General features: G+C 48.1%; 7 protein-coding genes across 7 annotated transcripts; 4 read left to right on the forward strand and 3 right to left on the reverse strand.

Moving 5' to 3' along the window:
- Nucleotides 1-2431: 2431 nt before the first annotated feature.
- On the forward strand, nucleotides 2432-4407 carry ASPGLDRAFT_72654 (uncharacterized protein; the record flags this gene model as incomplete). Its single annotated transcript, XM_022549625.1, has 3 exons — nucleotides 2432-2449; nucleotides 3291-3750; nucleotides 3841-4407. The coding sequence occupies 3 exons, from the start codon at nucleotides 2432-2434 to the stop codon at nucleotides 4254-4256; spliced, it is 894 nt and encodes a 297-aa protein (XP_022402999.1). The 3' UTR covers nucleotides 4257-4407.
- A 655-nt stretch (nucleotides 4408-5062) lies between these two features.
- ASPGLDRAFT_44098 (uncharacterized protein) lies at nucleotides 5063-5642 on the reverse strand. The gene has a single exon (XM_022545951.1). The coding sequence runs from the start codon at nucleotides 5550-5552 to the stop codon at nucleotides 5355-5357; it is 198 nt and encodes a 65-aa protein (XP_022403000.1). The 5' UTR covers nucleotides 5553-5642; the 3' UTR covers nucleotides 5063-5354.
- Nucleotides 5643-6101: 459 nt separating this feature from the next.
- On the reverse strand, nucleotides 6102-6470 carry ASPGLDRAFT_33229 (uncharacterized protein; the record flags this gene model as incomplete). The annotated part of the gene is made up of 2 exons (XM_022544279.1): nucleotides 6102-6322; nucleotides 6425-6470. 2 exons carry the CDS (start codon nucleotides 6468-6470, stop codon nucleotides 6102-6104), a joined length of 267 nt encoding a protein of 88 aa, XP_022403001.1.
- A 662-nt stretch (nucleotides 6471-7132) lies between these two features.
- ASPGLDRAFT_44099 (uncharacterized protein) lies at nucleotides 7133-8182 on the forward strand. Its single transcript, XM_022545952.1, has 3 exons — nucleotides 7133-7448; nucleotides 7497-7576; nucleotides 7630-8182. Exons 1-3 carry the CDS (start codon nucleotides 7382-7384, stop codon nucleotides 8074-8076), a joined length of 594 nt encoding a protein of 197 aa, XP_022403002.1. The 5' UTR covers nucleotides 7133-7381; the 3' UTR covers nucleotides 8077-8182.
- A 1058-nt stretch (nucleotides 8183-9240) lies between these two features.
- On the forward strand, nucleotides 9241-10021 carry ASPGLDRAFT_100441 (uncharacterized protein; the record flags this gene model as incomplete). Its single annotated transcript, XM_022539400.1, has 3 exons — nucleotides 9241-9367; nucleotides 9419-9614; nucleotides 9676-10021. Coding segments are annotated over 3 exons (669 nt in total), but the record flags the coding sequence as incomplete, so codon positions are not given.
- Nucleotides 10022-10959: 938 nt separating this feature from the next.
- ASPGLDRAFT_102543 (alpha/beta hydrolase family protein) lies at nucleotides 10960-12066 on the forward strand (the record flags this gene model as incomplete). The annotated part of the gene is made up of 1 exon (XM_022539428.1): nucleotides 10960-12066. A coding segment is annotated over one exon (1107 nt), but the record flags the coding sequence as incomplete, so codon positions are not given.
- Nucleotides 12067-12195: 129 nt separating this feature from the next.
- ASPGLDRAFT_64631 (uncharacterized protein) lies at nucleotides 12196-12957 on the reverse strand (the record flags this gene model as incomplete). The annotated part of the gene is made up of 1 exon (XM_022548799.1): nucleotides 12196-12957. One exon carries the CDS (start codon nucleotides 12955-12957, stop codon nucleotides 12196-12198), a length of 762 nt encoding a protein of 253 aa, XP_022403005.1.
- Between the last annotated feature and the right edge of the window lie 283 nt (nucleotides 12958-13240).

Consider the following 13240-nt stretch of genomic DNA (forward strand, 5'->3'; position numbering starts at 1 on the left):
TGGCCATGGGAACAGCGGCACGAAAACCAGCAGCACGGGATATACAACACGCGGAATGAGATATCAGGATATGTGTATAAAGGCGACGATGTACATAGCGACTACCATTACGGCGGCTTACCCGGCCGCCCCGCAGGACCTGCCGCCACTCGGCCTATAGGGCTGACAGATGCGTGTATGAATAATAATAATAATAATAATAATAATAATAATCCTGAAAACTGCTATTTATATTAATTTGCATATAGTATTTTTCTATCACTTATGAGACCGTAGATGCATGGGGGGAGAAAACCGACAAGGTTGATGAGTATGTTGGAGCAGAAAGGTCCTAGGGACTTAAAATATGCTATGGCTGACAATCTCAGGATAATTGAAGAATTAACTGGAACCTTGGAGTACCCTCGAACCAAGGTGTTACCTCAAATTATATTTTACGTTAGGTATGGCCCCTCCAACAATACTATTGTTTCTATATATCTTATGAATAGACTGGTCCTAATTTTCTGACTCAATTCTAGACTCGATGAAGACGGTATTAAACGATTGAGGGACCTTGGCGAAGTAATTGTCCAAGAGATGGAAAATAATGATGATGATTAATTGGCTATATGCCGCTGTCAACTACAATAGCTTGGAAGGATATCTTAGGCACTATTCGGAGTGAATGGAGAAAGAACTCTGATTGAGAAAACTATCAAGCATAAGGGCCTATTTATTGGCCATCAAATAGCTACTAAAGGAAATCGTGAAAGATGTCCAAAAAGACAAAATGAATGCCAAAAAAAAAAAAAAAAAAAAAAAAAGCAGTATGTGCTGTCCATTGTGAAGGGACGCTGGCTTCATAGCTGTAGACCCCCAATCCTATCATCTGTCATATCTTTACGTACCTATTTTCAGACAGCAATAAGACGTATGTTATATCAAACAATTTCGGTTATAGACGGAAGTCAGCAGCTGCCTATGGGTGTGTAAAATACAATAGCAAAAAATTGTGGTGCCCAAGATTACTCAAACCACATGCCCTTGTCAACTGGAATGACAACTGCCAATTTGATTGATTAAGTTTTCTCCATGGTAATTTCATTGCCAGTTATATATGTCAAGCTGCACAAGCTACAGGTTTTCTTCTACGTCTCCACAGCTATCATACCCATATTTGAGATTTCGTGATTATCTGGACTCTAGCAATAATGGGCAAGCAAGGCTTTAGCGATACCATGTCTGACAAGAATGATGGTTACTCCGGGTGGAATATTGCCTTCGGAATCATGAGCACCATTGGGAGTATCACAGCTGGTATTCTGAATCAGAATGACTACGCCCAGTTTGTGAAACAGCCTCATGATGTTATCCTTGGGCAGCTGATTAGTTGTCCACTGTATGCTATCGCGTGCAATGTCACTGGGATATTGGTCACAGTGACTACGCAAGAGCAGTAGGGTGAGGCGTTGTGGAATCTGCCTGATCTATTGAGTGCAGTGATTACACATGGAGAATCCTGTTCTTGTGCAGCGGCATTCTTTAGCAGTGCTGCATTGGCTATTTCGCAGATTGGGGTTAATGTTCCTGGGAATGCGCTGTCGGGGGGTACATATCTCCTACCACTGGCAGGTAGGCAGTTCTGATGATGACTAGGATTCGACCTCGCCGCTACATTCCCAAAATTTGTCAACCTCCGACACAGTGCATATCTAACGGCATCAATACCTGTTGTTTGTAATCTGTGGAAACTAGTTAACACAGTGACAACCTTCCTTGTCCGCGCTGAGCAGTTACTCTGTATTTCTGGGTCCAATGATTAGAATCATGATCGCATCATATCTCGTCATTCATCGGAGTTGTCACGGGCTCGGAAACTAGCAGATAAAACGAATAATATATATATCTAGACTAGGTAGCATAACGACGAGAATATCGAATCTGGGGAAGAAGAAGAAAAGAAAATCTATCTAGGCGACGAACGGTCTTTATAGGCATTTGTGTGGTGCGGCTCAAGCCCTTGTTTGCCCATATTGCTTGTATGGCATCGTTTGATATGTTGGCGCTGTTTGTCTGGCGTTGAGCCGTTGAGCCGTCACAGGAGTAGGATCAAAATGGAGGATCTATTTCCTTCTCAAAATCCGAGGGATAGCAATAAAGTCAGCTACAACAAGAATAAGAGGTCTACTACTACTACTACTAATATAAACAGCCCTGTACATCCTTATACAGCTCTAGTTCCCCGGGGGCCCATGAGGGCCCCGAAATCTCCTGATCTCCCTCGCATCCATTCCCATACGCAAGCACCCGCGTATTCCATCTAAGCATCGTGGGTTGTACTAACCCGGTATGAGGCCGGCAGGGTTCCAAATTGACCGAGGAGCAAGACCGGTAGTAGTAGTAGTAGTAGTATTCATACCCTTTCAGCGTGCCATCTCTACTGGCCGCTATGCCGGGGGTTTATCCGGTCCCTATCCTAAGATGACTAGAGCTACGGTATACGTACGTACGCGACGTCGGGCCTGGGCTTGGAAGCGCATTGTGAGATGTATCTCTTTAGGGAGAAGAGTTTTATGGGATATTAAGATTATATTAGAATCAATGAAAGGCTTTATTGATGCTTGAAATAATTCATTCTGAGCTGGAAGATTGCTCTGCTTTATAGCTTCGTCATGGTTTTATAATAAGAGCACTTTTCCAAAACGCCTCACTATCTTGATCACGAAGGATTCAATCACATGGCCCCATGGGAACAGTCATTGCCTAAATGGCAGATCCAGGCAGAGAACAGGCTGATCTTGACATGCTCATACTGAGTATTACAGGTGAAAGGATACTAGAGTGGGAAGATGAATAACACGCCCCTGCAGCAACAGACAGGCAGAGATTCCTTTTCTAATTTGCTATCGAATGGAACTCTATCAAAAACTGACGATCCGTTGGAAGGGACTTCGAAGGATGAATATGAAGTCAGAAGGCTGGGATTAAAACTGGTTAAAGAGAGGTTTGTTATGCTGTTGGGGCTCTTAGGGACTCAGGGTTTGCTTACGGGCGGACGATCTACCGCTACATGCAGCGGCACAGCCCCACCAAAGTAAGGCTGAATCATCCCGCCAAGACTGATATTGCTCCAACTCTCTCTTGACCAGAGAGCAACGAATTCTTCTTTAATCCTCCGGAATCCAACCAGACACTATCATCCCCCGATAATCAGTTATCTTCAGCAATACTTTGATCCCCGGCAGATAGAGAGCCTCATCGCCATGCCAACCCTTGTGATGAACCCGGAATACTCAGTGGAGTTCGAGGACAAGCCACTCCCTTTGAGATTGTATGACGAATTCGACGAGGAAGAGGAGCTCTGGATCAAACCCAGACTGGAGGCTTTAGTGAAAGGGGATCTGACCCCTAGCCAGGCGGCCGTCGAGTTTGATACTATGCTCACAGAGGACACAAACCGAAAACACGACAAACTGATGAAACGGACAGACCCGCGCAACCTCACACCGGAAGAAGAAGGACAGGGCGCCAACATGTACACAATTATGCCGCATCCAAGGATCTATATTGGACCGATGTTTTCATCAATTTCCCGGCTGTGCTCGGCATTTCCGCCCTATCACGAAGGACAAACGCGTATTGTTGAATTCCTTCTGGCACTACGATCACTTCCACGCCATGAAATCTTCAAAGACCTGCCCCCGGAAGACCCTAACGAGCCATATCCCACCTTGACACTGTGGCCATTTGAAGAACGAAGCTGGGAAGGTTTTCCAAATCATTTTCATTATGAGATAACAGGTACCTTTCCCTAGCCAAACTTATAATCACTGACCGATCTGACATGAACCTTCTCAGAATGCTACCCACCCTTTCGCTGGCGCAACTTCAACTCCGCCATGGCCCGCCTGGCAAGCTCAAACCTGTGTGACTGCGATTTTCTGAGCTCCCTTGATGATATCCTGCCGTCAAGCAGTGAATATCCTGATTTGAAGAAGCGTCCAATTGATGGACCGAACAAGATTGGAAACTATCTTGTTGGAGCTGCCCAGTGGATTATGTGGCCGGATGAAGGTCGTTATGTCTATCAGCAATGCAAGAAGGTTGAGAGTGTATCCGAGCCCCGCGAAATGTGGAGTATGGAGTGTTGGAGGGAATGGAAGAATCAGTTTGCTTTTGTCGCGGGTGATGACCGGTTTGCTGAGAGGTACAGGGAGGTGGCTGAGCAATCATATCGCCAGATGCTTGTTTATGAGAGTGAAGACACGGCTTAAGGAGAACGAGTTGGTTTGTAAACCAGGTTACAGAACCAGTACTTTACTTTCTATTATGTACATTTGAGTCCTTCTCAATTGTACTGGGTCTTTTATCGGACTTTAGGAACACCTTTTTGGGAGTTTAGAAAGAGAGGCGTGCATGGAAAGCATCAGGTAAATTTTCTCTCGTCACTGGATAACAATTGATCAAATTGTAGCTGAAAACTTGACATGTAATTGATGCTATGCCAACATGATGGATCTTCGAAGACTCATCATACAGCAACAGGCTTAACGGGTCGATACCTCTCACCCGTTTGCGGGTTTTGGCTAGGTCTAAATGGGAGGGAGGGGGATTCGATGTCGACTCTCGGAATAACTTCAAAGAAAATACAGATCAGGGCAGAACCAGAGATTGACCAGAGAATAAAGAGGTACTTATAAATTATTAGAAAGAAATCGCCATTGGTTATGCCCCTCTACTCGCTCACACTCACCTACAGTTATCAATATAGCATCCCAAAAGCAGCATCAAATTCAGAGCAAAATTGAGGATCGGTACGCTATCTGTGGTATGATTTTGACCAATAGTCCATTGGATACCTCCTGGGTGAGTTGGGGGGTGATGCTACTTTTTGGTCGCATGACCAGGGGTAAGCCTGAGTAAGTTCACTATAGAGAAGGCGAACAGTCACCCAAAAATTGCGCTGCGCCGATACAAAGGAGAGTTGTACAAAAGGAATTCAATGCGGTGGTAGTTGATAGGGCCCAGGCCCGCGTGTGTGTGCGGCCTCGGCCCTGTCATTGTAGGGGGAAAAGGAGAGGTTGTGGGCTCGGCTGGGTGGGCCATGGAAGGAGCTGTGCTGGGAAGTCGTGCTCTTCAGCTCTAGGGTCTGTAAACTGCACTGTTTTCACTCAGTTCTCGTCTTGGCTGGACTCATCTGTTGACAGTTCGTCCTGCTGTATCTGGGCGTCCTGGACTGCTTTAAACTGCCCTAGTAGTCCTGTGCGGAGCATGAAGTCGGCCACCAGAGGTGTGGCAGCGGGGTTTGAGATCATTGCTTTGTAGTCAGATCCCACTTCCGGCGCAAAGTATCGCAACTTGGAGAAGAGCCGTCAATGGTGGCGGAACCGGGGGCAGTGGAGGATGACGTATTTGGGGGTTTGGACCCCTTCATTGCAGGTGTAGCGTGGGGATTCGGCTACGCCGATGCGGTGGAGGAAATAGTTGAGGCCAACCCGCTGCTTTCGTAGTTGGATGAGAATGCTACTCCATGCCTTCCTCATTCCCCGAAAGGGGAGGAGACTCTTCATGTATGGCAGGAGGACTAGGCGTCTTGTGGGTGCTCCTGGAGCGGACGGGGGGGTCACGCTCCAGGCCCGTTCCCAGGCTAGTTGCGCGGTGCGCCGGGCTTCTGCACATAAGCATGCCGCCAGCACTGTGGGCTGGGGGCGTGGTGTGCCGTTCATGGCTGCGGCTTTAGCTTCATGGTCGACCCGTTCATTGCCCGGGATCCCTGTGTGTGCTGGGATCCAGTGGAAGGAAACCTTGGCACCCTCTTCCCAGAGCAGGTTCAGGAGGTCATAGATTTCCCTGACAATTTATTGACCGGAGGGTCGCTTGGGTGAATGGACAGCTCTGATGGCCGTTTGGTTGTCTGTCATGATGGCTGCACTATCTGCGTGGCCTGATGCGCGTTCAAGGATGGATGCAAGGGCCAGGACCATGCCCTTCAGCTCCGCCGCGTAGACTGTGGATTCCAAGGTTGAGCCTAAGGCCGCGTGGTAGACTGTACCGGTCTCTGGGATCTATGTAGCTGCCCCAATGTATCCGTCTATGCCACTACCGTCTGTGTACGCGAGCTAGGCGGTGGGGAACTTGGCCACATGGTGGTGGAGTGCGGTGGCCTCGTCAGCGCCCCTCGCGATGTGGGTGTCCGGTTGGGTGTGCCATGGGGGGCGGATGTATGGTTTACGCCTCTCCCAGTTGGGATTGGGTGTCAGTGGCGTCCCTTGGCGCCAGCGGGCGTGGGCTTCTAGGGGTGTGCAGCCGCTTCGGACCTTCTCCTCAGTGGTGCGTAGGACTGGGTCGTAACCAGGGCAGTTCTAATCAGTTTGTTGACCGTTGCTCTGAAGGACAGGGTTGCTGTTGGAGCTATGGTCGGTATGGCAGACGCGAAAATTACCAGTTGCCTCTCTCGAAGGCACGTCGGACGTATACCGCATGGTCATACTGGAGATAAAAAGGGGCCTGTGAGCACAACCCGGGGTTTCTTGCACCGTTTTATGTTGTGGATATAATCAGACATGTCGTTGAGGGCGTGGAGCAGGCAGCACAGATGCACTTCGAAAGCCGCTTCGGGGTGATCTAAGACGGCGGGCCGGAGGTAGAAGTTGTTCTACCTCAACCCGTGTTCCTCTGGAGAAAAACTCGTAGAAGATACCTTCCACTCCCTGTAAAATACTCAGTTCCCGCTCATTATCAAGTTGAGGGATACTCGGAGATAACGGAAGAAGGTGAAAGGCCGCCTAGGACAGCTACAAGAGCGCGTTGGACTGTTTCCGATGATATATTGGTATCGGTTTATGCAACGAGAAATTTGACATTTGTCTATGTAAGTAAGTGAGTGAGCAAATGAGAGTCTGGTGCAGGAAGGTTTGCTACTTACGCGCCGTAAATATATTTATACCCAAAGCGTTCTAAACGCAGCCAATTGTATGCTGTGTCCTCCCCTGTAAAATTTGCTTACCCCTGCATTGTTTTAATTTCGGGCGCTAAATACGGAAACTGGTCTCGTTCAACATGTTTGTGTAACCTATACTACGATTTCCATATAGGCTGTGAAATATATTATCTGTTCTGTTCACGGTAAATGGGACATTTTGCTCTCAGACTGTATCACAGCTTTATATTTCTGTGAGATATATTCTCAGTTTCTCTGGTAAATTAGGGCTTTAGCAATCTCAGGGCTGTGTTTCGCAGCATACAACCCTCACTGGAGTACCATCTTTCACCCATGTCAAAAGACATATAAAACTACAGGCCTCTGCTAAAACATTTTCTTCTTGTCTTCCATAACCTCGCTGACTTTTTCAATTGATCGATATTAATTCAGTCACTCCGAATTCATTCATTCGTAAAAATGGAACCATTCAACAGTCTCTTGTCCGTCTTGCTCTCGGTATTCGCATGTTTCGGGCCCCAAAAAGGTTGACGTACTTGACGATCCAAAGTAGCATATTACTAACTTGACTTAGAAGAAGAGAGCTCCAGAGCTGCACCTCACCTAGGGTCCGTTGTGACCCTGATGTGCGCCTCACAGTTAGAGGAGATACCGGTGAGTACCTGAACGTCGATAAATCAAATAGATTGCTAACGACAAGCTTCCAGGGACTGCGCTCATCCCCAGGATCTGCCCCTGACAGTCTCCGCATCGTCGGGGAAGACACACCAACGGACTGCGAAAATTTAGAGACATGGTACCGCATCCAGCGGACGATTCGAAGCCCAGCTGAAGCTCCAGACTCGGGATATGATACTAGAGAAACGCGATCCGAAGGCTACAGAATCTCGAGAACTGAGATAATTAAGTCTCCCATCGGGTTGGAACTTCTAGCGGACTGGCTGCGAATAGATAAGGAGGCTTCAAACAAGGAGAAAAGGAAGGCGCTCATTGGAGAATTGCAGGAGAGTTATCTCAACGAACGGTCTCATGTCCGTGCTCTTGCTGCTCAACAAGGATTGCCTTTGGATGATATTCATGCTTGGTTCATGAATAGGGTACGGGAGCTGGAGGCGATTAGTTTTGGCGGAGAGCTGAGCCGGAAAACTACATAAAACTTTCTAAATATGCCATCAATATGTTACTTGGAGCTTTATACTTTGGTTTTAGGCTCATACGTCGTTGATAAAATAGCTATATCATGTTACATTTCCTCCCCGCGAAATATTCCATTAAGTTTGAAGTCTCTCTCGGATAGCAAGACGTCAAAATACAGAATATGTCTAGCATATTCACTAGTACCAAGAGCTTTTCGCGCGTCGTAGCCTTGGAAATAAAAACTCACAACCGGTATTGGAACGAGTACATGGGCTGACCTAGAACCTTTGGGGGCTCAGGATTTTCTTGGGCATTCCATAAATCAAGAGTGGTTTTGAGTTGGGTGAAGTTGTTGGACTCTGCTGCGGTGAGAACAGTGAGTAAGACATTAGACATGATTTCAGGACTCGTGTAGTGAAAGTAAAGGAGATATTTTCTTGAAATAAATTATAAAGTTGTCCAATATCATTATTGATCCTTTATAGCAAAGATTAAAAATAAATAAATAAATAAATAGTAGGGCTGACACCAGCGAGGCTGTGCGTCCCACCGCCGATCAGGGTTGTCTAGCCCTCGATTGATACTTAGCTCGAAACTATCTCGAAGAAATCGTTCGATATTACTTCCCAGGCCACTTCCAAGCTAGCTACTGGCAATATCTACGCGATGCTTCTCGCCGGCTAGGGACCACCTGTTTCAAAGGCTCTGTTTACCGCCCTCTACTCACCTTCGCTCATATTTGCATACTCTACTGATTCGCTCGCGAGATGACGGGATCGAACGTGCTCAGGTGGAAATGGAGAAGAATTCGGTAGGAACAATGATTATGATCATGATAATTGATGGTAGAGTAGTTAGCGGAGGTATTGATCACAACAGTCACTAGACACAGTTTCTTCCAGCCCAATGGCACCACGCCATCATTCTATGGCAGATGTCACCGGTCACCCCGATCGACCAACCAAGCTTCATGCTTCTTGTTCCTTTTTCCCAGAGACAATCAACTTGGATTCCGTCGATTATGATGTCCAGTTCGGCCAAAATCGCGTCGCGGACTTTCCGGGCTAATCCTTCAATCCGAATTGCGTCCTGTCCCAAGCGTCCATGTTGTTCCAAGCTCTGCAAAATCACGGCATTTCTATCGGTTGGGCTAGGCCGAAATACATTGTAGTTTGCGAGAACGGCGCTCGCTGCATCCTTCGGCTATTGGGAAAATTATCTCCTCACTGCCCAGCGTGGAACGGTTGGCGTTGGAATTAAACACACCCAAGGCTAAACGGGCAGAAATACAAAATGAACATAGACTATGTAAGATCGATATACTATTGCTAGTCTGAGATGTTTACTGACTACCAACAGCCCTTGCAAATGCATTGGAGTCACCATCATTGAGTAATTTGCGGACATTGAATATCTACATTGAACAAGGCATTCCAGGCAACCACAACTTCAAGAACCAGCCCGACGACCCCAATTATCCAGATGGAGATGTATTGAATGTTGCCATTCGTAAATTGGCAGAAAATACACATTTGACAAATCGGAATCTCACTGGGTCTTGGCTGGTCTCGGCGGCGCTATTCAACGGAGAAGGAACATTCCCATATCTTGAGAAGGTGCATGTTAAAAGGAGCATTTATCACTTACGGTGGTCGATGGTACTACACCAGCAATCCCACCGATATCGAAGCGGATTACGGGCATTCTCGGGATGATTCAGGCGATGAAGATTCTGACTCAAACTCTTCCTTCAATTCTGAATTCCAGGATTCCCTGCCTAAAGGCAGAGAATCTCTTTTAAATGGTGACGAACCCCACTATATGTGGAGAGCACAGCCGGATCCGCAAATGTTCGATCCTCTTATGAAGACAATGGCTACTGTGGTACTCCGGATGCCCCGACTGCGAAATTTCTTGTTCTCGATCGGGATGGGCTGTATGGAGGATTGTGGTATTGTATTCGAATGCTTGAAGCCCGGAAAGCATCCCGAATGGTTTCGATTCCCTCAGAAGACGGTCGAGCTGGATACGACCGGATGTTATGTAACGTAATTCACAAGCGAGTGGGCCACAACACTTATGCCTGAAGCAAGGTGGGAGGTTCCCAATGATGTGGCAGCTCTGTGGACGGGGTTTGTGGGAGATAAGGGTGTCGTTGCTATTGCACCTTTCTGAAATTTTAACGTAATATAACTCTCTACCCCTATAGATAAGGCGAGATAGAAGACCACACGTGGTATGGAACTCGGCCAACACAACACTATCCACCACGACCCAATTTAAGAGACGCTACAATCCACTATTTGATGTATTTTCTAATCTTCTGCATGTCATTGCATCCATTCGCGATCATTACAGGGTCCAGAGCCAAACTGCTCGTCCGGTCCATCGGAAAGGTAACCCGCTGCTTGCGCGGCCCGCTTGGGTACCGGCTATGCCAGGGACATAACTCTATTGACAACTCAACTAAATTTGGCTGTTCATTATGGCGGTTCCAGTTGGGCTTTCTGCCTAGTATGAGCCCCGGGCTAGTACATCGTTTGAGAACCAACTTCCCCTGGATGTAGATGACAGAATTCTGGGTCCGGTGAGACCGACCCGCGTGGGATGCACATTTTCGTGCCTATCGTGGAGCAGCAATCGGCTGCTCTTCTCATGGCGACATTTTGCTTCTTGATGAGGAAGAACTGTTGCGTTATTATTGTCAGGTCGGGTCTAGGCCAAGCTCAAGATCAAGTATTTAGTCGGTGATCATCGGGGACGATCTGTCGATCATTCGTACCCTGCGTACGAGTCTAGGCATCTGTATTTCCGTGGAGTACTCTGTATCCTATGTATATAGACAGCTTCCGGAAGCTCTTAGCTACAGTTAGCACAGAATAACAGACATAATGCCACTCATTGCGCTTCTCCTCTGCGCCCTCTTCCATCTCGTCCAGTCCAAAATCCTTCTGCCTGGTCCCTCCGGACCCTGCCAGGTGCAGATCAAATCAACGGAATTAATCGACCACTCGCGAGTGGACCCTTACAGTCCCAAGCACGATGCCCGAGCTATCATGGTCAGCGCATTTGCGCCCGTCAACTGCGGCGAGGTGCAGTATACGCCCTATATCCCTCCGCGAATCTTCCCAGAAGCCAGCCAGAAAATGAAACTTCCAAATAGCACTCTGAACGTTTTTGAGTTACCTTCATTTGCACCCTCGGAACATCAAAACACAACGAAAGAATATCCCGTCATTCTCTTCTCACCAGGAATGGGCAGCTCTCGACTCATCTACGCCAACCTCCTCCAAGAAATCGCCAGTGCAGGCTATCTAGTCATCTCCATCGACCATCCCCACGACGCCGCAGCGGTAGAATTCCCCGACGGACACGTCATCTCCATGAACCCCAGTATCCCACACAACGTTTCATTGGCCCTGCAGACCCGCGTTGGCGATGTCATCTTCACTCTAAACCAACTCCAACACAACACCCAATCCATAACACCCCCCTCCTTCTCCAGCGGCCTACACTTGAACCATGTATCCATCGTCGGCCACTCAGAAGGCGGCGCAACCGCCGCAGCAGCAATGCTCAACGACACCCGTTTCGCAGGTGGCGTCAACCTAGACGGCAGTCTATTCGGTCCCGTTGTACATCAAGGCCTCGATCGCCCATTTATCAACATCGGTGATCCGCATCTAGCAAAGGAGCAGCATTGGGCTTGGGATGTGATATGGGGGCGGCTGCGTGGATTCAGGCTTCAGTTAAGGATTAAGGATATTAAGCATCTGGGGTTTACGGATCTTCCGCTGGTGTTTGATAGTGCGCCGAATGCGAAAGTGCTTCGGAATGAGAGTGCGGAGCATTTGGGGTCGTTGCCTGGGTTGGGGACGTTGCCTGGGTTGAGGGTTAGGGCGATTTTGGCGGAGTATATCACGGCTGCTTGTGGGTTTTTTGTCACGGGGGAGAAAGCTGGGTTGTTGAATGGGGCGTCGCCGGTGTATCCGGAGGTTGTATATGTGAGGCAATAGTTTGTATAGTAACATTGTTGGCAGTTAATAGATGTGCTACTTTCTTCAGAAACGAATTGGCGAGCTCAGTAAGCGAAGCGGTCAATAATCATAACGTTCATAGCCTTAGTTTTAATCTATCTATTCACCTGGAACCCCCACCCCAGAAACCTCCCTGCAAATCCTCAACAACTCCTCCTGCTTACCCACATTCCCAGCCCCCGGATGCGCCGAATCCTCCCCACTTGTCGTAAAAAACGCCCCGCTCCTCAAGCCAGCCAACTTTCCCTGTCCAGCCGCCCAATCCGCCAACGCCTTCGCCGGCTTATCCATCCCCCCAGGAGCCATCATGCCACCCATCTTAGTCCGAACCCAGCCAGGATGCATGCTGACCACCTGTATATCCTCACCCCACCGCCGTGCGAATGCATTCGCTAGCATCGTGTCGTGTAATTTGCTATCGCTGTAGGAGTGCGACTGTGTGATATTCCTCAAGCTCTCATCGCCGCCGTAGTGACTATCCGAACTCATAAACAATAGTCGCGATGTCGGCTTCTCCATTAAACAAGTCAGAATATACGGCGCGAGTGTATTCACAGAAAACACAGCAGAAAGCTTGTCACTGGTGATCTCCCGGCTAGATGTACCGCCGTAGCCAATCCCCGCATTATGAATAATCGCATCAAACGGCCCTTTGGCTTCTTGGGCTAGTCTCTTTATCTCGGTGATCGAGCGCAGGTCGCCTACTAGCACGGCTTCGGCTTTGGGGACTGCGCGGTGGGTTGTGGCGGCGCGGTCTGCGTTTCTGGCGTGCAGGACGACGGAGTGGCCTTTTTCTGCGAGGATGCGGGCGGCGGCTTGGCCGATGCCGTCGCTGGAGCCGGTTATGAATATGCGTGCCATTGTGGGTAGTAAAGTTTTGTTGATATATGTGACAGGAGAGTTAAGTTGTTTGTTCAATTGTTCGAGATGTCTTTCTTTTATTGAGGTTGGAGAAAGTACATAGGGCTTGACTTGATGATGTCATTGAAGTTGAAAAACCGGCCATGTGACGTCAGGGCTTGTCTACACATAGTAGAGCAAAAGCCGTAACTATTCAAATATAGAGCATGGCTTACATTCTCTAACTCACCTGGGAGACCTACCAATCGTAAAACCACACGCCGGCCGGTTAGTAGTTGGGTGG

Source organism: Aspergillus glaucus, assembly GCF_001890805.1.
Source record: "Aspergillus glaucus CBS 516.65 unplaced genomic scaffold ASPGLscaffold_5, whole genome shotgun sequence".
NCBI lineage: Eukaryota > Fungi > Ascomycota > Eurotiomycetes > Eurotiales > Aspergillaceae > Aspergillus > Aspergillus glaucus.